Source organism: Argiope bruennichi, chromosome 9 (genome assembly GCF_947563725.1).
Source record: "Argiope bruennichi chromosome 9, qqArgBrue1.1, whole genome shotgun sequence".
NCBI classification, from domain to species: domain Eukaryota; kingdom Metazoa; phylum Arthropoda; class Arachnida; order Araneae; family Araneidae; genus Argiope; species Argiope bruennichi.
Window position 1 is genome coordinate 40544508 of NC_079159.1, and position 25967 is coordinate 40570474.

Genomic DNA, 25967 nt, shown 5'->3' on the forward strand with positions numbered 1-25967 from the left:
CCAATATAGTTTTTGAAAATAATAATAAAAAAGGTATATAGTTTACTGAAATAGTTAGCACCGTACCAATTTTACATGCTTTATATTTTTTATCTAATATATTAGGCATTTGAAGGTAATTGTCTCATACTATTAATACAATCAGTTGACAAATTGAGAATTACTTTAAACTTCTACAAAAATTCGTTCTACTTGAAAAGAAAAGAAAATTAAGATAAAACAGTAATTCTCAGAGTTTAATTAGTACAATTAATCTTCCTGTGAGTGGAAAAATTTGCTTTTGCTGTCAGAAAGGTTATTTCTATTTTGATCAAGCAAGTTTGTATTTTTTCATGAAATTCTTGAACAGATTAAATGAATTGTTCAATTGAATCAAATATATTTTTAATGTTCTTCAACAGTATGTGATAAATTTTCTGAAAACTTTTATGTGATTCTGCATAAATCATTAGAAATTTCGTAAAGCTAGCTTTAGAAAAATTAAATCACTAGTGGCAGTACTACTTGCATGATGTAATTCCTTCACATTTCAGGAACTTTTTTTCCTTAAATTCTCATGTTATCTCATGTGTTTTTCATGACGATTTCAAACTTTTTGACCAACTGAATTTTTGACAACATTTTGGATTTAAAAAAAATATTTGATTTGTTTCAAATAGAATAAAACAAGTTTTCTTCCTAAAAGCAATAATGGTGTGCCTTTTTTAAAAAATAAAAATATCATTACAAATATAAAAAGGAAAGATAGTATTAAGACATTCACTATTTTAACATTACTAAATCCATCACAATTTTAATTTCAAATAATACTGACCATGTTACTCCCAGGTATCTTAATATGAATTATGATCAAAATAAATATTTATTAGAAACATTAGCTATCGTGAAATATTAACCAGATTGAAAAAAATTACTTTACCTAAAACGATAACATCACCCCAAGAAGCACATGATCCTGAACTATTTGAAAGAGTCAATGTATATTTTCCACTATCTGCACGTTCAGCACCTTTGAGAATAAATGTGGTCTCTTTTGTGGTATTATCAATAGAAATCCTGAAATGAAAATGTGCAGTTATAGGGAAAGTAGCCATTATAATGAAATAATTTCAAATTTAGTTTTTTGTAAACTGCATTAATATAAAATGTTGCTAAATAATAGTTTAAATAACATTAAAATTAAAAAGTTAGAAAAACATATTGCATAATTTTATCACACTCACTTTTTAGAAACATCTAATTCCTTCAGATCTTTGGACCATTTTACAGTTGGAGGGGGTTCACCTCCAAACTGGATTTCAAACTTAATCATCTGACCTTTCTTAATGATCATGCCTTTAACTTCATCGCCAATGATGTAAGGTTTCACTGTAAAGGAAATAGTTCTTAGTAAATTTTTCAAAAACAATCTCTTCTCCCCTTTCTTTTTCACACTTTCAAGCACTTTTTTTATTTTCCATTAAGAAAAAAGAGATTGAATAATCAAAATTAATATTAAGTGCATTATAATTTAAAATCTTTTCTGAACATATTGAAATTAACATTTAAATAAAAAAGATGATGCAAAATATTGATTCTAAATTATAAAATCTACTAACTATAAAATATACTTTTTTAAATTGATGACTGTATCGCTTTTAAAGTATATTTTAATTAATAAGCAATTTAGATATGCATTCTTCAAATAATGGAATTAATGGATCAAATCTTATTATAAAATTTTGAAATCAGATTAAGAATAATGGGGTTATTATTACAATCCTGTCTTAAAATACTGAAATTACAATTAAAGAGTTTGCTGAAGTAATTTAAAATTATGAATCAATGGCATTAAAATGTAATGAAAATAATTTAAAGGCATTAAAATAAAAACACTTACCATATCTAGCTTTAGCAATCACAGGTTTCGAAGGATCACTAGGTTCTCCTGGTCCAGCTTTGTTAACAGCTTTCACGCGGAATTGATACTGTACTCCTTCTTTTAATCCATCTACACGACATTTCAATTCATCAGGACCAACTTCCTAATGTAAAAAAATAAGAAACATGAGTAAAAGATTAGTAACATTTTATGCATAAAACTCTGCTATTCCATAGATTTATTATTGTTTACATTCTGATGATTACTGCATTGCTATTATTATTTACATTTATTAATAAAATAATAGCAAGTAGATCTTCAAAAATTACAAAGTAATTCTTTCTATAAAATTATCAAAATAATTCTGGTTGTATATATTTTAAACAAAATTTAAATGCATAAGACCGATATTTTGTTTAATAAAAAGCTTTGAATTTAGTTTCGATTTTCAATACCTTTAAAAAGATAAAAACCACAATAAAATGAAAACAACATAAACTTACAGGCCCAGTAGTCCATTCACCAGAGAATTTGTCCTTATATTCAACAATATAGCTAGTTATAGGGGCTCCACCATCACTTTCTGGTTTTGACCATTTGATGTCCACCCTACCAACATCCCAATCTTCAATTTCCACATTACCTGGCTTTGATGGTTCATCTGCAGGAAGAATATATATATTTATGTGTTTGAGTGGGTAAATTATCAAGTAGTTTAACTTAGGTTAAACTGCACCAATTTAGTGTTTTGCACAATAAAAAAAAAATTAACTAAAAATCTAAATGACGTAATATAATCCATAGCAAAATAAATAAAATTCTAATAAAAGCTTTTCAACACGATAATTTAATATATTTAACACAGTATGAATTTTGTAGGTCAATAGTTAATGCTATAACTGTTCATTTTGTATATCTGGAGTTAGCTCTGTATTATTTTATGTCATGCAAATTAAACTTTAAGTTAAATGTTAAAAATTTGCATCATTAAAAGTAAAAATAAGAATATAATTTTGTGTTTTTAAAGAATTTATGCAATTGAATTTACTAGCCAATAATAAATGACATATTTGCTTTTCAATTTCATAATTATAAATTATAAAATAATAATAAAATTACATCACATACCATATGGATCCTTAGCAAATGTTGTTTTAGGAGCAACAAGAGGTTGAGATGATCCTTTTACATTGATAGCCCGAATTCTAAATTTGTATTCCTTTTTGGGTGTAAGATCTGTCACATCAAACTTTGTATCTTGTGTAGTCCCCACTTCAGCCCATCCTCCTCTAGCACCAAGATCCTGTCTTTCAACAAGATAATGCGTAAGAGGTATGCCACCTGTGTCTTTACATGGTTTCCAAGAAAGTTTGCACCTATCCCTGTAAACATCAAATACTTCCAAAGGTCCTTCTGGTGGTGTTGGTACATCTATAAATAGAGCCCGTAGAAATCATTAAAAAAATTCTGCTACACCAAAAGTCGAAATAGGAAAGTAAATGACTCTTATTCCAATGGGCAATATAATATATTTGTGGACTCGTTAAAAATATGAAACTTTATTTATTTCATATGGTTAAAAGGCAAAACTGAAATTTAAACTCTTACAAGGAAACTCAACATTCCTTAATGGAATTAATGATGTTATAATTATCATTCTTGAAGAACTAATCTTTCTAAAAATTTGCCATTTTAAATGCATGTATATAATGTTCTTCATTAAATATATTGTACATTGTCGCTTTATAATAAGGCAGGTAAAATTATTGATCTTGCGTGTAATTTTTTTTTTTTACAAAGTGATATTTATACTAAGAAACTAAACAAAATTCCTATAAGTCTAGCATTTACCTAATACATTAAGATCAAGATCACAAGTTGCTTCTCCTTGAGAATTTGTTAGTGAGAATCCATATTTTGCTGAACTGCCCCTCACAGCCTTTCTAAAGGTAATAAGAACTTTTTCATCTTTTATCACAATATCTATCTCTTTTGGAGTCACTGGCTGTCCATTGCGTGTCAATTTGGCAACGGGTTTTGTTGTCCTTGTTCCTACAACTAGAAAATAGGATTGAAAAATGTTACATAGTGCAAATTAAATTCAACAATATTTTTAAGTCATGAAATTTTTACAATTAATAATGTGTTAAAAGAAAAAAAAATTACTTTCATATGGAACTTCAATGGTAAATGGCTTTCCACTATCTGCTTCAAAAGCAAACTTATCCAACTTAATGAGAGGAGCTCTTTCAGCTGTAAATGAAATGAATGAAATTATAATTATAATGAAAGTTAATTATAATTATGACTGAAATTAAATAAATGGTGTAAATGTAAATAATATGAATAGAATTGCAATGGAAAACTTATTAGTTTTAAATGAGCAACATATATAAGCACACTACAAAAATAATAATTAAAATAAACTATTTATTTGGTTTATTTCCAAATTTTTAACACAAGTAACAATACGATAACAATAAAAAGCAATGGCTTTTAATTTTATTCAGCCAAAAAAAATTATCTTTGGTATTTTGATAGGAGTTATATTTCTAATGAAAAACAAGCTTCTTCACACATTATGCGTCATACGAAATGACGTTGTGGCATTGATAGATTAAATTTAATCTTCTTTCATTTAAGGAAAACAAAAAAAAATGTATAGTTAAAATCTAACCTGCTACAAAGCAATATCAGTGTCATGTAACTTCAGAATTGGTTCAGAATTCCTCTTTGGAAATAAATATGCTGTTGACCAAATCGCTTATATTATGTATTAATTCATTAGTCTGACTTTCATTCTTTACTATTTAATGCAAATAAGCAGCAATCTCAAATTGCTAATGGTCCAAATAAGTGAAATCAAGGGTATTCAAAATTCTTCTTCAATTTTTTTCACATGTTCAAATAAACAACAATGCTATTAAAATAAATAATTAACTATGATGAGAAAATATATCGAATTAATTATAAGTAATAAACTCTATCTACAATACATGACACTAAAAGGTCTTGCAGATAGGAAATGTGAATCAAATGTTAATTTTATCCCTCTTTATTTTCATATCTGTAATGGATATCAATAGAAAAATGGAAAAAAACTAATAGAAAGTTAATTTAATAAAATGCCATGCAAACTTAACCTTGTTTCGATAATGTGTTATCCTAAAAGAGAAAGCTCAGAGAATTCAAATTTATTATATAATATTTTTAAAAATTCTCCTTAAAGAACTTGGAAAGGATTTACATAGAAATTTCTGTTCTAAACATTTATTTGTCATGATTTAAAAAATAATTTGAATTTGTTTTATTTAACAAATAGAAAACTGCAAGCAGTTTCAAATTTAAATTAATGGAACAAAAATATGGACACTCCTTACCCTTTTCTACAGTAAGCTTGCAAGAAGTTTTCAGATCTTTTGCTTGGCATGAATATTCGCCTGCATCCTCTAATTCCAAATTTTTGAAGATTAAATGGTGTTTTCCATCATCATACATCTTGATAGCAATTCTACAAGCAAAGAAGTTTAGAAAAATTGAAACTGGATAATATAAATTTCATCATACAATTTTTTTTTCATATTCTTTAATTTCATATGTTTCATTTATCAAAAATAAATATTTAAATAGTTCATTAATTGAACATTAAGTGCATTTATTTATAAACTGAAAATGATCTTTAAAAATCAAACTTTTAGAAATTTATTTTGAAAAATTTATTTTCAAGTACTAAATAAAGATTAAGAAATATATATTATATAACCATTTTATCACAATTATTCTTCATGTTAACTGTAATTTATAATTTATTCTTCACATTATTGTTTTTTTCCCCTTACTGTGTCATGAGATATAGCATAGCAAATTCTTCATTTTAACTGTAATTTATAATTTATTCTTCACATTATTGCTTTTTTTCCCTTACTGTGTAATGTCATATAGCATAGCAAAGATCAAAGGTAACCAAAATAATTAAAGGAATTCATTTTTCTTTTTTCCTTAACATATTTTGCTTTACAAAATGAAAAAGCAATATTCTATTTTCATAATTTTCTCCAAAAGTTCAAACAGAGTTTCTATAACTTCTTAGTCCCTTCTTCCTTTGCTATACTGCTGCTTAAGAAGTTGAAAAATTGCTAATGAAGAACACGATTAATAAATGTTCCATTACATCAATACTTAAGAATACTGAAGATCAATAAAGAAAAGTTTGAATATTTCTGAAACTTGTTTAAACTAATAAAATATGATATATGAAAATATTAATTTTCTGTCACATATCATTATACAAAGTAAAAATGGACATTTCAAGAATCAGTTGTTGATTCATCTCCAGGAGCCTCTAAAAACTTATAACTGTTCCATGCCCCCCCCCCTAATAAGTACATTTTGAATAATCAATACATGACAAATTAATAACATGTTAAAGCTCTGTATTTCAAATTAATTCATATAGATAAAAAAAATTGTCAATCATCATAAGTAATCGAAACATGGGTTGCTGTTACCTTAATCATTGTTGATAATACTGCTTGGTAGAATTGCAAATGCTAATAAGTAAATCCATCATATTTCGGACCATTCTTTGTTAATAGATATTCTCTATTTCTAGATTGTCTCCAGCAACATGTATTATTTTATAATAATATAATAATGGGAATAGAATTTCGATAAACATGTGGAAACTAAATTTTTCCTCTTTGTTCTAATTATGTTTTCCATTAAAAAAATCCTTCAATTTTTATTTTTAATTAATTAATTTGAAAGAAAATAAATATTTAAATTAATTCAAGCTATAAAATTTGATGTATTTCATTCATTATTTAGGATATGGTAATTCAAATTGTTTATAATTTTTTTTGACCCTGCATATATGAAAATAAAACTAATTAAAATAACAAAGTGTTATATATATATATATATAAAATAATTGAGTAAAATGAAAAAATATTTTTTTTAAAAACAAAAGGATCAAAGCATTGAAATTAAAATCATAAAATACAACAAATATCCAACTTTAGAAACTTACCTGTCAGTTGGAGTTATTTTTTCCCCATTTTTAAACCATTCAACTGGAGCTTTCTTGTCTAACATTTCGACTTCCAATACTCCTTTTTCTCTTTCAAGTAAGGTGCAATCTTTAAGTTTCTTCACAATCTTATTTGCAGCTAATTAAAAGAAGCATATTCAAGACATAAGTTTTATAAATAATAAAATCATCATAAATAAAATTGCTGTTATTATGTCTGAAATCATTACAAGAAAAGTACTTACGTTCAACAATCATCTCACACACTGTACTATCAGCATTTGATTTGCAGGTATATTTGCCTTCATCAGTAAGCCTAACTCCTTTGAATACCAGTTTTCTGCGACGAATTTGTGCAACTTGCTCAATTCTATGAAAGTGAAAAGTAATATTAATACATTTCAAAATTTATTTTCTTTTGTTTTAATGTTTAATATATATAGCATTTGAAATATATTATAAAAATATTTAAAATCAATGAACTGAAATAAAAAGAAACTTACATAGGATCAGCTTTCAATTCCTTGTCTCCTTTAAACCATGTCACTTTTCCTTCCCAGTCATCCAACTCGCACTCAAGAACTGCTTCAGTATTTTCAGTTACTTTTATGCTTTTCAAAGGCTTTGTAAATTTAAACTGTTGATCTGTAAAGAACAAAGTGCATGAAAAACTTTAAAAACATAATATTTAAAAGTTAAGATTTTAGCCAACATATTTTGATGCTGTTGATTCTATGAACAAAGGTGAAAAGTTTATCAACAATATACAGGAGAAAATTGAAATGGTGGATCGAGATACATTTATATCGCATAAAGGCTCACTAAGTTATTATGGCATTCAACCAACAGAGTGTTTTATTAAATTGGCCCTTACACAAGATCACATATATGTATAGAATATAGCAAATTTAAGCCACAAATAAGAGGGGAAGTGAAAGAGTTAATTATTCAAATGTGGCAATAAAGATTGGAGGAAAAAACGCAACAAAATTTTTTTTAGAAAAAATAGATACAAAGTGTATTGAATAATAATAAAAAAAACGAATGAAGTGTGTACTGGTCATGGTGTCTTCAATAAACCCCAAAATATTTATTTTATTTTATTTATTTATTTGAAAAACAACTACATGCAAGTGTGGTCAAAGAGAGGTCATAGTTGAGCATATAATGCAAGACCATGTCCTATGGAAGAATAATGATATGATGATAAAATTTATCTTTAGGATGACAACAGAAATATTTTTCCACTAATTCAAAACTTCAGGGTAAAAGATTTAATTACGGATATTAACATTGAATTCTTATTTATGGAATGGATTTTATTTGTTTTCTTTACTTAATTTCTAAATTAATTTAATTATATTTAAAATAAATATTTTAAGTGCTAGAAAATGTTTAAAAAAAGTTTGAACATGTATTTTTAAGGGTTGCTTAATATGAAAAAGTTTGATGTGGGTCTCTCATTTGCTTAGATGTGGCCTGCACCTCCAAGAAAGGTATGATTATATTATGTGGCCTCATTAGGTCTTCTTGTACACCTGGTAGCTGTGATAGGGTTTGATATCTAATTCAATAATGATCTAAAAACAATCAGTGCATATACAACTCATTTGTAAAAGCATAATTTTTTACCTTGTTCCAAACAATAAAATTCACCTTAAAAATTTCTTTAAAAATATGACTTTAATTCAACATTAATGAATATTTTTAAAATGTCAATAAGTATACATCATTAATATTTTAAAATTTATTTTAACATCATAATCAACACCTACAGAATTACTAAAACTTAAAAATTTAACTAAAAATATGAAAATGAATTAAAATATATTCATAATAACTTTTAAAGCTTTTGATTCATTAATGCAAAGGGAATAAAATTATTCACTACAAAAAAAAATCTGGCAATTATTTTAAAACTTTGATAATGCTTTAAACAAGAATGGGAAAAGTGGAAGCATTGCAGATGGATTGATTAGCGTTGAAACAATACATTAACTATGAAACATTTCATGATTGTTATAGTAGATGATATTAAAAATAATAAAAAGACTAATTTCCTTTGTGAAACTTAAATAACAAATGTTAAAAGAATTTATGCTCTTTGTTTTTACTTTAACCCCTATTTTTTGTTTTTTACCTATGAATGACCTAATATTTCATACCTGTAACGATCAATTTTGTCTCTGTTTTTTCTTCTGCATTTATTTTGCACAAATATTGTCCAGAGTCATTAAGGCTCAGACCTACGATCTTCAGAAGCTTACGTCCAAGAGGATCGGCTTCAATCACATATTTATCAGAGGCCTAAATTCAAGGAAATCATAAGAAAAGTACAGATTTCAAAACAAAATATTAATTGGAGATTTCCATTAAAGTACAGTTATTATTATCTTCAGTATTTTGAATATGATAATCAAAAATTTTTAAACATACAAATCGGCTATTTCAAAAAAGAATTTTTCAATCAATAGTAATATTTTATTGAAATAATAAAATATCAGCATCACAATAAAATTATATTTTTAATTTTAGTAGTTATATAATAATATTTTGAATGAAAAGAACTATGACTTAGTCCTAAAGATTAAAAAAAGGATAGTAGATTTCTGTATACATTTTAAATAAAGTAAGTATTTGTTTATCCTATCTTATAAAAATAAAATAAACCTTATTGAAATAATAAAATATGTATTAAAAATATATTTATTGAAATGAAAAATAATACAGGTGATTCTTGGGAATCGGACACTCTCTAAGAAATCTTACTGCATTAATAAAAAACTTAAACAGATTATCACACAGAAATATTAACAATTTTTGAATGCTTGAATGTGCGGAAATAATACAACTCAAATTATGGCTATCTTCAATAATACATATTTAAAGTTTCTGTCAAAAATTTACATACAGCGTTTCCAGCATTTTTACTTTAGTATAGTATACATAGTATAGAGAAAGTATAATAATCGCCAAAAAATACGGACTCAAGATTTTGACGAAACTCCAAGTTTTAGAACTCCCTGAGTTCGAAAAACCCATTTTTGGAAAATGTCAATCTGTCTAGATAGACATTTAAAAATTAAAAAACGATTTGAAAAATAGAAAGATAATTAAAAAACGATTTGACCTAGACAAATGAAATTTGGTCTACCGTTTTTGTACCGAATTCGCAGATTTCTAACAAATTTTGAGCAAAATCCTCTCAGAGGAAGTCTGTCTATCTGGCTATTAGAATATAATTTAATACGATAACTACAAAACAAAGAGAGCTAGTCAGATAAAATTTTAGACACAGAATTAACATCTATAGTCTAGATATCTTTCAAATTTTGAGCCAAATCCAACAAAGGATTGACTGTCTGTCGGTCTGTATTTTTAAAAGTATGTAAAGCGATAACTCAAAGTCGCAATGACTTTAATATATCAAATTCGGTATGTGATTTTTTGACTACAAGTGTAATTTTGTGTCAAATTTTTATTTTAATCGGTCGGTAAAAATGCGTCTAAGACGCAAATTCGATTTTCGAATACTATTAACCACATGCCAGGAATTAATCGCCAAATAATGGACAAGGATGACACGATAAATTCAGTAAAAATGCTAAATTCATGCCAAAGGTTAATATTTCGTGCCTACTGTACGCCAATGCTATCCAAAGCTTTCTCTGGGATAACACCTTTATTAGAGAGTATGCCAGAAAGTTTTTTAGAGACCACTCCCGCTGGTTTCATTGATTTTTACACTTCGATCTCATGTAAAGGTTTTAAATCCTTCCAGTTGACAAGGCTTACTTTAACACACATTTTATTTCTAATACTTTTATTAAAGATAACAAAATATCAATTATGGGATATCACCAAAATTAGAATTTCACGAACTGTGTTTCGAACAGTATTTTATGGAAACTCTGATCTCATTAAAGAGTATCCTAATCTTCTTCGAACCAAACCATCTTCATTATGATTCTTAGCCTCTAAGGGTTTGGTAGGAAAAATTTACAAATACATTTATGCATAGAGTTGAATCAACTGCGGTGACATCATTTTCAACCATCTTATTGCACATGCCAATACCATACCACTACTTTGGGAGTGAGAAGTAATCATTCGTGTTATTCATTTCGTCACAAGAAAACATGAGACTGATTTCATGACCTTGAATTCCATCATGGTATTCAATGCCGAAGAAATACCTGAAGAGTATTAGCAATTTAATCTCCAACCTACCGCTTTTAGCAAATGTATTATAAAACAGCAAGTACTCACGAATTCATAGTATCATGATGAATATTAATCGGGATCAAATGAAAAATCTCTATCCTATTAGAAAAGTAATATCAAAACCCCTCTCTCCTATTAGCAAAGTAATATCAAAATAGAAACAAAGTATCCAATTCCCGTGAGCCACCCTGTATAAAGAAGCTAGAAAATTATTCCTCCTAGTTCCTTCAAATTTCAAAAATCTGAAAATTAATTAATTAAAGGTACCTCAATTTTCTGTCCATCTTTGTACCAATGAACAATAGCCTTATAATCATTCACAGCACACTCTAGGACTACATCCTTTGTTGTATAAGCTTCGGTTGTTTCATTGAGCTTTTTAGTGAATTTATAAACTGGATCAGGTTCTACAATAGATAAAGAAATATATATTAGAATACAGTTTCATTTTAATGTAATCATTTATTATTAAAATCCGAGAAGAAAATGCTGTTTCTCTCTTATAAATATGAATAAAATCTCATGAAAAAAATGTGAATAATGATATAAAAAAAAAGATACAATACCTAAATACTATTCAGAAGAGTAGCAAATACATTCATACAATAAGAGTAACAATACTATTCAAAGAGTAGCAAACTACCTTGGCAAAGACTAATATTGCCAAAAACTTTATAGGACAATAAAAATTAAATCTATATTGATCCATAACCACTTAAATCCCAAACTATCAACTCTGTCAGCAAGATAGTTTCATAAAATGCATTTCATACATTAGTAAAAACTTGTGTGTATATTTTTAAAAATGAAATTATTATATAATAAACCTAAATTATTACGAACTGATAAGTATATAATAAGTTTTAAACAAAATAAAATGTAAGTAAATTGGTTATATTTCAATTAAAAATAGCAATACACGATAATTCTATAATTCTTTATCTATAAAGAATCAAATAGGTGTTGAATCAAAAAATAAATACCGAATAAAATAATCCATTCTTTATCTGCAGACATATCCTTCTAAGTCAGACTAATTTTGACTCCATTTTGATATGAAATGGCTCAAATAGTTATAAAATAAGAAGGTTGCTCTTTTATGCAAAGTTATAAAAGATACATATAGAAAGATAGTATGATGTAATTCAGTTAAATCAATTTTTGATAACGACTTACAAAAGAATAAAAACCTCTTTAGCTCATTATATGTCATTTTAAATTACTATGTTATAATTTCAGATAATACTAGTTAATTTTAAATATTTAAAAATCTCAAAATCAACTTTTAAATAATTATACGCTTTTGCCATACCCAGTCTTGAGTAATCCTATATACATATCTCTCGTCCTTTTATCATAAGACATATGAAAATAAAATTAATACTTTTGATACTTCTCATTACTGAATGTTTTTGCTGTTTTGTATCAAGGATATCAAACTAGCAGTCATTTTTAGTCAGGTTTGAAATTATTCAAAAACTGTCAAAAAAAAATTATTTCCAAATTTGGAAGAATTTATTTGGTGAGAGCAGTTATTTTCATTTATGGGAGGAAATAATGACAAGATGTTCTTCGGAAATGGAGTTGTCAACTGTAGAGAAAAGACCATTAACTTTAGCCTGTTTTTGTTCTTTTTCTTGCCCTATTTACTTATTACGCTGATATTTTTTTTAAATAAAAGCTTAAGTTTTTTTCTTTCTTTTATATAAATTTATAAATTTAGATTTTGTTTATTTGATCCATCCCAATTGCTAAAATACTATAAGTTGATTTAGAACAAAATTGACATCTTTGTTTTAGATCAATTTCCAACATTACATGAAAGTAAAAAAAAAGGGTGGATAGAAAAAAAAAGAAAAGGAAACTTCTGCTATTGCGATACCCTCTTCTTGCCCCTTCCTATCCTTTTTAGGAAAGCTTGCAAGAAAATGTTCAAATATTAATTTTACTTCGAAAGTAATTATTTTGGAATTTGTTTCCGAGTTTGTTTAATTTTGGATTGTAATTAAATCATCGTGAATTCAATTTACATATAGTATTATTCAATCATCCGCTTTCAACTTTGCCGATCAACTATCAACATAAGACGAAAGGATTTTCATACTGATGAACAAAAAATAATTCTCTATCAAGGATAAATAAAAAAGAATATGCAGATGAATCCCGTCAACAATATGTACCAGGCCCCGATTTGATCCTCTCGTAGTCTAGATCAATTGATAAATTCTGTATATAAGTTTCATTAAATCTCATCATTTGATATATAAGAAAGTGACTTATTACAATCGTTCTAGCATAGCATGGGGAGAGCGGGAAATATAATAATATTTATTTGAGTTCATGTGAAATAGCCGTTATGTTGGAAGCTCAGGCATTTAAGACCGCGGATTCAAGAAGAGGATACATTATTATATATCTGTGGTGCAAAATAAATAAATAAAATAAAATAAAGAACTGAAATGAAGAGAAAGTAATCGGAACCAAAACGCCGCTCTAAAGTGATCTCATTGCATTTGTATGGAATAAGCGACATGCGATATGGAAATAAGATTAAAAACAATTTAAAAAAAGGAAATTTTTATAATTCTGAAGGTAAACAAAATATTTTAAGTTAGTTTATTTTATAAACAAAAAGCTTCCAGGTGTATATTGCATAAACCTAATTTAAATACCGATTAAAATAATTTCAATAATAAGAACTTATTGATTGATTTTCAAACCGCCATTCTTAAATTTCAGTTTTCATCGCAGAAAATAATAACCATAGACTATTCTGAGCGTGATTAAGAAGCTTTATTATATAGCATTTTTAGTTGTGAAACTAACTTAAATTAAATTAGTATAAAATAATGGCATAGTTTAAAATTTTATTCAATTAAGTACTTTACAAAAAGGTGAAAATAATAATAAGCTCTTACCATCAACTTCTACAATACAGGAAGTGCTGATGCCCATGCATTCAAGTTTATATCGGCCAGAGTCTTCCTCCACTGGATTGTTGATAATCAGCACATGCAAATCTCCTTCACTTTGCATGTGATATTTTTTACCCAAGAAAAGTTCTTCTTTTCCTTTGTACCATCTTGCTTTCACATTCAATTTTGAAAATACGGCCTCTAGCCGCACTTTCTTATCTTTGCCTTCCTTTGCACGAACATCAACAAGTGGTTTGACAAATTCATCTTTTTTCTGAAGAAAAATGCGATAAAATATATTAATAAAAATGAATTTTTGAAGGAACATAAGAAAGTCAAATTGAATTTAAAGCTAAAACAAAGTGAATAATTATCATGTAGGAAGAGAGCTCAGAAAATTAGATACAAATACGGAAAGAATAGAAAAAGAGACCTGCAACAGAAAAGAGTGAATAAGCAAGAAGAAGCCTTTTTTCTTTTTATTTTTTACTTCAGTTGCAATCAAACCAAAGAGAAAAATCACATTATAACGCAACAAATGCCCATGTTGTTTTTGAAAAGAAGAAATGTAGTATTCTTCAAGCATGCACCAATGTACATTCTTACACACAAGAACAAGACATCCACAAAGGAATTAAAAGTTGATAAAACTGTAAAATTATTAGAACAACCAATCAAACATTTGATAAAACTAAAAGAAAAGACGTTATTCAATTCAGAAAACTAAATTTTAAAAACTTCTGTGGGTTGATTCATTAAAACTAGTGATAATAGACTGCAATTTAATGAGGGAAATTTTTAGGGAATTTAAATATAGTCTTACAAACGTATAACCGACTAGAAAATATTTTAAAGAAATTTTTAAGATAAATTTTCATTTTCATGTAATAATTTAGGTATTGAAAGAGATTATTCTATCATTTTTATCAACTAAAAATCTACAGATATTAAAATTATAGGAAAAACTAAAAATTTGAAGCTGATAAACTATAATCCTATTATGGTTTTAATATAGTTGTCATGTGATTTAGTACTAAAGATTAATTGATATCTAAGTTTGATAAATTCTAAGATTTCAGAATTAATCGAATTTGGTACAGTATTTGATATTTGTTGATTATAAATATATAATAAATTGAATTATCGTACTTTACTATTTATATATTGTGAACTGCATGCAGTACTGATATTGATATGCTATTTGAGAATTTGTTTGCTCTTATTCTTTTGATGCCTGCTTTCTAATTTTTTTTTTTTTTTTTGTATCTGTTATTATCGATATTTGTTGCAGTTCCCTTAAAAAAAGTGCTTTCTGTACAGGTATTTAAGCACTGCTTTTCTCTAAGCTGTGAATGTTTTCCCTACCGAAAGTTAAAATATCTCAATTTTTCTTAATAAATTCTACTTCGATATGATCAGTAGACTTCTTGATGGGGTGACCCCTTAAATGTTAGGCGCTTTAAGCTCCGGGAAGGGGGGTGAATAGGACGACATAGATTATGGAATGGAGATGAACTATACTATAAGGATATTAAATCAATTTGAAAGTGTAATAACTTATAAAATCCATGCATAAAGGCATGAAAAAAAAAGTTTAGTCTTTTAAATTTTAATATGTCAAATTTATAAGAAAAATACATTTAATTCATTCACAAAAGAAAATATGATTGTAATTTTTTTTAAATTTCACAGTACACACACACACACACACACACACACACACACACACACACGCACACACACACACACAAAATCCTTCCAAAATGCAACATAAAGCATAAATAAGTTTTATGTATTTAATGATACTTAACGTTCCATGCAAATAATTAATAAAACAAGCATGCTTAAAAAAAAAAAAGTAAACTTTTAAGACTTTCAAATAACAAAAATTACATGGTTAATTTTTATATTCATTCCATGTTGAAAATCATTTGATAAAGTAAAGAAAATTTAATGCATGTTATATTTTCACAATTACGTAGAATAATAATAATAAATAAAAACAGGATTAGAATTTACTTCATGCATAAATGCAATCGCTTACATGCTAAGTAATTAAGCCAGGCTTATATCTTTCAAAAATCAATCATTTATTTGTTTCAACATTATCATACAATAGAACACTATGGACCGACACTTTTTAAACAAGATAATGATATCATAATTAACTAAGAAATGCCGTTGAGATGACTTTAGATAACTTTATCTCTTAAATTTCAATAAAGTGTTCAGGTTCTATTGTACTTCATTGCAGTTTGCAGACAGCAAGAGCACCAAAAACCAGAATTTCATAGTAGTTAAAAGCACCATTATAAGTTCACTCCAAACACATCCAATTTAGCAAAAACCAGAAAACAGAATTGATCAAAGAAGAAGCTTGAACATTTTTAGCTATGCTTAGTGGAACTTCCGAATATATTAATTTTAAAAATGAAATAAGCATAGCTAAAATTTTTCAAAGCAAAAGAGCCAAAGTATAAGACTGCACAAGGACACCTTGACAATTGAGCAAAAATGCATGCCTACCGTTTTCTAATACAATACATTCAAAGAATTTAGCATAAAGTTCCATGACTTTAAATATTTTTTTTCTTCTAGATTCAATTTTCATCCATAACAATCTTGGAAAATTAACAATCCAAATCTTTTAAAACATAATTTCTATAATTTTTTTTTGTGTTAAATACATTTCAACTTTGTGAGGCAATCTGAAAATAAGCTCTTATTCATAGTGCGTCATATGTTAATTTAATATACCATTTTAATTTGATGTTTAAAGTTATAGATAAGAAGTATTTCTTGATGAAATTAAAAAGAGATTGATATATATTTAGAAGCAACATGTCATAGAATAAAAATAAACTGGAAAAATTAAGAGAAAGAATTATAAATACAACTACGAACGTCTGCCGAGATAGGAAAATAATTCAAATAATATATCCGCAGTAGAACTAAAAAATCATAATTTCATAGTTTTATAGTGTTTTGCTTTGCAGCATTATTTACATAACTAAAGATTCTAGCAGGAAATTATTTTAAAAATATAAAAGTTAACATAATATATCTTTTAGTTGCTTAAAAACAGATATCTGAAATTATGAAAGTCCCATTGTATTTATTTTCTATAGTTGTGAAAAAGCGTCATGCGAAGGAATTAAATCCTTGCCTTTATTTCCATAATTTGTCAGTATAAATTTGCAAAAAATGCTTTTTTTTTTTTTTTTTTTTTTTTTTGGACGGAGAACATATACTATTTTAATAGTTGAAAAAAAAAAAGCTCAAAGTTTTTATTTGCCATTATTTAAACAAAATGTCCATAAGAAATTATATGCTAATCCTAAACCTTTATTATAATTTAATTAATATCATATTTTCTAATTAGGATTCAAATGTTTTGTATTTTAAATATAAAGCATTACATTTTACACCCAATTGTAGTCAAGGTAGCAGCAGCTGCATCAGAGCAAAGAACGGAAATCGCCCAGAATTTTAAAAGAAATAATCGAAATGAAGCGAAAGAGAAAAGGAGGATGAGGAGGAAAGAGATTTTTAGATATCAAAATATTGAATTCATCGTTATCCATCCTCCAACCTCAGAGTCTCTGACGACCTTCTGCAGAGTTGGCCAATCAGGAATCAATTCAGCTAAAGATGGCCGACGGCTTTCACGTGATCCCCTGCGTTCACCGTTCTACAATACAACACAGGGGAACTAAATATTAAGGGATTACACACAACACACACAATAACAAATAAGGTTATTCAAATTACTGCAGCACCATTGAAATTTAATTAACTATTTTATTTGAACAGAAAATTGTACAAAGAAACATGAATGAATTTAGAAAATACGAATCATGAAAAATAGTTTTTATGCATAAACTTTAAATAAAACAATTAAACATATTAAAATAAATATTATTCTATTTCAAAACATAAAGCAATTTTTTAAATTAAATGAATTAAATTACCATTTGAAAGTAGGTTTAAAATTTCTGTTCTCTTTAAAGGGCATTAATTTTTTTTTATTAAAATGTTTTACTTTGATAGTAATCTATAATCTAATAACTGTTTAAACTGTATTAATTGTCATACGAAAAATATGATAAGCATAAATCAGAATATTTCATAAAAATAAAATATAAAATCAAATGAGCAAATTATTTAAATTTTAGATTAATGGTGCTGCAGATATATGTTAGAATATTAAAAAATTTTTTATGTCACACAGGTAATCTATTTGTGATACTAAACAAATATTATTAGTACTAGTACCTGAAATGAAACTATCTTAAGACATTTAAACATCAAAAGTTATAACACTCACTCACAAAATGGTTCTAGATAATCACACTTAGTATTAAGTTATATTTTTTCTGAGGTTATATAACACGGATATTTCCAATAAATACAAAATTAAGCTTTCTGATCTATCCATTTTTTTATTTAATGAGACTACTAACAACATCATTTTAATTTGACAAAATCAAACTTTTTTTCTTCAATATGAAATTATATGTTAACTTTTAAATATGAAGCTTATGAATAATTTCTATCTATATATTTCGTATAAAGTTACAGACATTATGACAGTTAAATTTGCAATCAAGAACAATAAATGCTTTTAATTCAGAAATATCCATGTTTTGTCACTTTTTAAAATTAAATTAGAATTTCATAACAGCAAAAATACTCTTTGAAAACTTCTAAAGCTTTTGAGAATGACATAAAATTGTGAAAAAATTTTAATGTCAATTTTAAACTAAAAAATGTTTCTAAGATTAACTTTTGCCAAAATTAATCTTCTTCCCTCCTGAATACAATTGAATACCCTTAAAAATTTGAGCAATAAAAACAAATGAAACCATAAAAATAAATTCTTTATATATAGTGTTAAAAAATAATTCTTGCTTGTAAAAGACAATCCCTTTTTTTAAATTGATACAAGTGATATATTCTAATTCTAAAAGGCAAAGTTCGGTTATACCATACTCTTATCTGGCATAAAATTTTTAAATAATTTGGTTCTAGAATTGAAATGAATTCAAATGAACAGATTTGATAAATTATTTTATTGCTTGAGTGCAACATTGTAAAAGAAAAGCATTAAAATTGTAAAAAACAGAATTATTGTCATCAAATTACTCTCTAATTTTGAAACAAATATTATTTGCATTTTAACTTCAAACTAAAATCCTATAACAGTTTTCAAAGAGTTTTTTTTTTTTTTGTGTGTGTAAAAGACTTTTCTAAAAATTTACATCAACATGCAAGCATTAGTAGTCTAAAAGGGAGAAATGCCAATTCAAAATAAAATCAACAGTGAAAAAATTTTAAAAACTTCTTGAACAATAATGTATGTAGAATTTCATTGTCACTCAAAACAAAGAAAAATAAAATAAAAAAATCTGTATTACTTGCATATAGATTACAAAAAATAAAATTTAAAAAATTAAATAAATGGGTCAATTTTAAAATATGGACTAAATATGAAATTCCGTAAAGTTAAATAATTAATGGCATATCTCATTAATCTAGAGAAGTGATAAATTTCTCAATTAATTCATACAATATTTATGACTATTTTATAAATATGCATCATACCTTCTGATTTTGCACAGTTACATTTACTATGTCAGAACAATGTATTAGACAAACTTCAAATCAATGAAATATTTCTTAAACATTAGAGTAATTGATATTATAAAATAAATTATCCGAACTATTTTTATTTAATGCAATATTTGTTAAAACTGTTTTATAAAAAAATTTTAGTTTTGACATAAGATTAGGGTATTAATTTGGTAATTGATCAGTATTAAAAAATGATATAAATCCTCTAAACAAATAAATTAATTTTATAAATCTTTATAAAATTATATATTTTCTGTTTTGAGCAAAATAATCTCTTCAGATTTGTTCTCACCCTAAGAAAGTACATAAGAGAAATTTTCTTTTTTTGTTTCCCCCTTCTTCTTCTTCTTTCTTTACCTTATAGTTTTTTAATTTGACCTTTTAAAAATGATGATGAATAATATTTATATTATGTCTGCTATTAAAAAGTTTGATCGTTAAAATTTTTAATAAAAGAACCAAGAACTCACTAATATTGAATATTTAAACATACTGATGGACAATATCTGAATAGCAGGCTTAATTGAGAAATTTTATGTCACTTTAAGACTGCTTAACCAAAACATCAAAATTCAATTAAAAAAAGTATTAAAACACCAATTTAATACAAAAAAGAAGAAAAAACAATTTAAAAAAACAGAATGGTATCTAAAAAAATTAGAAGTGAAAAATTTCCGAAAAAAGCACTGAAATAGTTCTTCAAAATATTTATTAAAATACTCTTTTACAAATAAAAATAATGACACAAAGAAAAATTATTAAAATAATGTCGTAATGTTAAAAAAAAAATTGAAAAAACTTTCGTCGCTACGAGGTCATTAAAAATACACAAAACAGAAAAGACAAAACAAAAAAAAGACAAAACAAACATTTAAAGCACATATCAATACAAGACTAACATAGCATGGGACGGACTAACACAGCACACATAAAATGGAAAGCAGAAATGCTTCCAAGCCAGCTGGAATCAAAATGTGCAGGTTTCAAAAACTTATTCCTAGATTAGCAACTGGGGATATGCTTTTGCGCATAAATATGAAGAATTAAGGGTCAAACCTCATCCAAGCCAAACAGGTCTACTTTCGTCAGAGTAGGCCAGTCAGGAATAGCGTCAGCTAAAGAAAGCCTTCTGAATGTGATAGGGCTGTCCTCCTATAGTTAATTAACATGGATTATTTGACATACATATTCCTATTTCTTCAGAAATCACATGGCTGAACACATGGGAACATACAAACAAAAATACAAAAAATCACAGAAAATCTTTCAGACTTATATTTAAAAACTTACAGGAATATACTCATATACGATTATTTATTTTAATTTATTAGTTGTCACTTTAAATAACTAATTGTTAAAAATTTATGGCCCAATAATTAAGGATTACATCTAAGAAAGTTATGCTTTTTTACTTTAAATAATTAAGCATATTATATACAGGGCGATTGGTAAAGTAATTTTAAGCACTATAAATTCAAAATGGCATCTCATATAACCAGGAAAATAAGTGTACCTATCATAAAGTGACTATGCTGAATTATTGAAATACACAGAACCCATGGAGATGAAAAGAGGAAGTTATTCAAACAACTCTAAAAATAAAGGAGATCGGCTAAAAAAATCAAGTAAGAAAAATACATGCTATTCCACAATAAATATACAGGAAAGATTTCATGAATTGTTCAGGACAGGAAAGATTAATCTGTGAAACTGTGAAATTGGTGGAGATATTTATGATTAAAATTATGAATTTTCATTGATTTTATAAAAGGGTTCGTTTCAAACTAAAAAAACGTATTCTCCGTTATTAGCATACCATTGCCCGAGTTTAGCAACGGTGCAGTGAAATTTAAGCGATCAAGAAAGTAAATAAAAAAATAAAATAAACCTCTGAAAAGCGCACTCGGGAATGAGGAGAATTTAATGATACATTTTTCAGTTTTAAGGCAACCCTTTTTCAATTCACGGGAAATTCATAACTTTAATCTCAATATCTCCACCAATTTTACAAATAACTGCATGAAATTTTCCCCTGTGTTTTTATTTTGGTACAGCGTACATTTTCCATGCTGCATTTTTTAAACGACTTTCTTTTTTTTTTCCTTCTTCTTTTTTCTTTTTCTTTCTTTCTTTTTTATTTCGCTGCTAGGAGCATGGTAATTTCTCTCAATAAATTCAGCATTGTCAATTTACGTTGAGTACACGTTACTTCCCTGGCTATGTGAGACGTCATCTTAAAAAAGACTTTACGATCACATTATATATATATATATATATATATATATCATGTTTGAAAATTTAAAAAAAATTCAATAAGCTATAACGATTTAATTTCAATTCAGAAAATTATCATATCAAATTAACTGCAAGGGAAACAAATAATTGATGACTAAACTTTTCTTGGTTCTATAAATTAAGAAAATAAAAATAAAATTAAATAAACCCGAAGTATCTTTTTTAGAAAATATTTTAACTTCAAACATTTAAAACTAGCCTTTAAAATTATTAAAAATAAACTTAATACTTATAGCTTTTATTTATTTTCTGAAAAATAAGAAGACAGACTAAAAATTATTTTGAGAGACAAAACACACAGATATGCACACACAAAGACAAATGCAGCAATAAAAGAAAAGAAAAAAGAGTAGATATGAGACCAGTAAAACTCACCTGCAGTCTTTTACATTTGAATAAAATATTCAAACTTTTCAAATATTAAAAGCATGCAAAATAAAAGGGGAAAAATGAATCCTTATTTTTGTAATTAAGTTATAAAAAAACAATAATTTTCAATTGTGTTTTGTTCCCTTCATGAGATATTATATGCATGCAATTAATCATAACATATTGTATGCACAAAGAAAAATGCATTGTTTTTCTCAAGTTTTAAGGTAAAGGAAAAAAAAAAAAAAAAAAAAAAAAAACACATACCAAAATCAAAAAGAGATGCTTGAAGTCAGAAAATTGAAATTATAATTGCATATGTAACGAAAATGAATATCAATGAGATCTGATTACTGTTTATTCAAATAGTTTGAAGATGAAAGTACAAAATAAATTTAAAAAAAAATGCATACAAAGCATTCATATTTTAGCCAAAAAAAAAAGAAAGAAAGAAAAGTAAAATAGAATAAAAATTAAAAATACACAGTTTCAATTAGATGCGATTCTCCAATTAAACAAGGAGATTAATTAAAGCAACAATGTTTACACAAATACACTCAGAGAAACACAAAAAAGATTTTTAAGTACATAATACATGATATTAATAAAATAATCATTGAACTTCATAAGAGCAGACAAGATAAAGTGAAACAAACGTTTTATACTTTTGAGATATTTAAATTTATTTCATTTCATCAAATCAAAAATCACAACAGTTACACATGTTACCTTTGTCTCACGCAGTGATGGCCTCCTCTCTTTTTCTGGAGGTTTAAGATTATAGTCAGGATTTTCTTGTTCTTCCTTCCATTTTGCATATTGTCTGGATTAAAAAAAACATTTTATAATAAAAAAAACTTAAATGAATTAAAATTTCTTTAAGTTAAATAATTTCTCCTCATGAAAAGAATAAAATTAAATTAAACTTATAATTTATAAGTCTATTAAAAGAACAATTGCAATCAAAAACTAAGATATTAAAAATGGAATGAGCCCATTTACAATGTAATATTAAAAAAAATATATTAAGGTTGATGTATATGGTTTCAATTACATTACAAATTATATTTCAAACAATACCAAAATGCAAAGTAATTAAAAAATTAAACACTTTAAAAACATTAAAGTTATCTTACCTCTTTTTCAACATAGCTCGGAAATCCATACCACTTTCATCTACACAATAAAAATGTATAAGATAAATTAAGAATTTAAAGTAGAGCTGCCAAATTTTATCAATTAAAAGTTGTAAAGTAAGGCTTAATAAAGATATAATAAATTATTCTATATCTAATATTATGGAGAAATTATTTGTCTTGTATAATATAGAATCTACATGAATTTAAAGGAAATTAAATTATTGAATTAAAAGAGGCAAAAATGATGAGAGCAATATTAATTCTACCTAGAACAATATGAAAATAAAAGACTTAACATATTTTTAATGATATGATCAGAAGCAAATGTTTTAAATCTTCTGAACCAATAATCAATTGTAAATGTCAGTGATGCAAATATAGAAGCTCCACTTAGAATTCTGAGAGCTTTTCTTTACAAAATTTGCATTGAATTTTTCACTCATATTTTTTTCTGAAGTTTCTAAGTTTTCAAATAATTAAAATTGACCTATTTCATTACATTATTTTATTATATTTGAATTCTTTTTCATACTATAAAGACATAACTCCAGAAATAATTTTAAACACTAAATCTATGGTTAATAAACACTATACACAAATTAAGGGCACAAGACTATATCCCCTAATTAAAAACTCCAAAATAATGGGACTAATTTAAATAATCATAATATTTAGGAAATATCAAAACGAATATTTCAATCAGAAAAATATATTTAACAAAGATAGAATAAACATACAAGTATAATTTTTACAGTAGATTATTTTATCATCAAACTGAGAATTATATGAAATATTGTTTAATATGATCATAAATTATTATATTCAGAGTATCTAATATTATTACAACAATAGCAATGGATAATTTTTAGACTATAAAAAAAGCAATGAAATAAGAATTCTTACCACTAACGAAAAGACCAACTTCCTGTGAATCTTCTCCAACTTCATTGTAAGCAACGATTTTGTATTTGCCTTCATCTTGAGCTTTTGATTTCCTAATGCACAAAGCTACAGTATTAGTTTTTCCGTCTGTAAATATTTTATATCGGCCACCTTCAAAAATTTCTGAAACTCCTTTATAGAAATGGAATTTTGGAGCTGGATTGCCTTCAACTTGGAATGATAAATAAGCAGTTGCACCTAATCAAAAGAAAGCTTATATTTTAATTGAAAAAATATATTTTGTATTTAAAAATAATTAAAAAAATACAAAAATGCAAAGGAAATTTATACTGATAATCGAACTGGTAATCATTATTTTAAGTTGATGATTTTTTTCTTTCTTTTTTTTATAAACGGTAATAAATAAACAATTGCAAACATTTGTCTAATCAGTGAAAATAAATATTCAAAAATTACCTTCAACAGCAGAGTAATTTTGCTGGAAATCTAAAATGGATGGTGCACATTTTTCAGTTTCTGGTACAGGTTTCAAAGGGGTGCATGGTTTATCAATCATCTCCTGGAGTTCTGACACACTGAAATATTAAATTCATTCCAAAAATCATTTCAAAAGGAATTATTTGGATGTCAAAAATTTTCCTTTATCTACACTTTTTTTTTTGTTGTTGTTGTTATTGTTGTTAATCTATAACAATTTTTTTATTTTCATTTAATGTTTACTTGGCTCATAAATAATATCATATTCAATTAATTGTATTTTTTTAACACACGACATATAACATTCTTTCACATTTATTTGCTTGTATGAAAAGCAATCTTTAGTATCTTAGTATATTAATGAATTATTGTTGTGATGTATTGAAATGAAATCTTTAGCTTAATTTTTAAAAGTTTATGAATGGAAAAGGCAGAGCAAGAATTATTGACAAAACACTTTCTGGGGATGAGCACATATGAAAATTTAACTTTATTTTATTCCATTCATTAGTGCAATTAATTCACAAATGCGTTTGACCATAAAGAGATCAAACCACTCAGAGTTAATAGTTTCAACTGCACAATAATTTAATTTACATTACATTCCTTTGCCATTTTTCCTTATAAGCTCCACTTTCAAATTATTCACATTTAGCATAAAATTATCATCTTTGGAAGTATATACTAATGAAATAAAAAATGATAACAATTATGTTGACAATTAAAAAAATATATAACTCGATTTAGTAATACCTGATTCGTCTGGTATCAATACTCTTTCTTCTCTTCTGAGTTGGTATTTCTAACACTTCACCAGGACGAAGTTTCTTCGTTTTTCCTGTTTCATCAACAACAATTCCTTTCTAATTTATAAAAAAAACATAACAGAATTTTAGTTAAACTGAAATTATTTTCTTTGATATACTGCTATTTTAAGAATAAACTTAAATCTTAAACATATATTTTAATATTAATAACTATAAAAATATATAATTGCTTCTTAAAACTACAAAGTCTAGATATTAAAAAAACATATGGAAAAATAATGTCTCAGAAAGATTTTGTTATTTTATTTTATATTACTTATACACTGAAATGTCAAAAATAATAGAATATCCTCC

General features: G+C 26.2%; 1 protein-coding gene across 1 annotated transcript in view; it reads right to left on the minus strand.

The window, feature by feature from the left end:
• Nucleotides 1-25967, minus strand: part of LOC129983632 (twitchin-like) — a 124233-nt gene that overhangs the window by 83665 nt on the left and 14601 nt on the right. Inside the window, exons 14-33 of the mRNA XM_056093167.1 lie at nt 25600-25709; nt 24826-24944; nt 24370-24606; nt 23464-23503; nt 23057-23150; nt 17622-17720; nt 14033-14303; nt 11382-11521; nt 9056-9197; nt 7394-7535; nt 7136-7260; nt 6891-7029; nt 5242-5372; nt 4028-4114; nt 3713-3919; nt 2990-3292; nt 2365-2522; nt 1880-2024; nt 1224-1368; nt 920-1056 (exon numbers count right to left, since the gene is read on the minus strand). Coding sequence (XP_055949142.1) covers nt 920-1056; nt 1224-1368; nt 1880-2024; nt 2365-2522; nt 2990-3292; nt 3713-3919; nt 4028-4114; nt 5242-5372; nt 6891-7029; nt 7136-7260; nt 7394-7535; nt 9056-9197; nt 11382-11521; nt 14033-14303; nt 17622-17720; nt 23057-23150; nt 23464-23503; nt 24370-24606; nt 24826-24944; nt 25600-25709 — 2971 coding nt within the window. The remainder of the gene's footprint in view (nt 1-919; nt 1057-1223; nt 1369-1879; nt 2025-2364; nt 2523-2989; nt 3293-3712; nt 3920-4027; nt 4115-5241; nt 5373-6890; nt 7030-7135; nt 7261-7393; nt 7536-9055; nt 9198-11381; nt 11522-14032; nt 14304-17621; nt 17721-23056; nt 23151-23463; nt 23504-24369; nt 24607-24825; nt 24945-25599; nt 25710-25967) is intronic.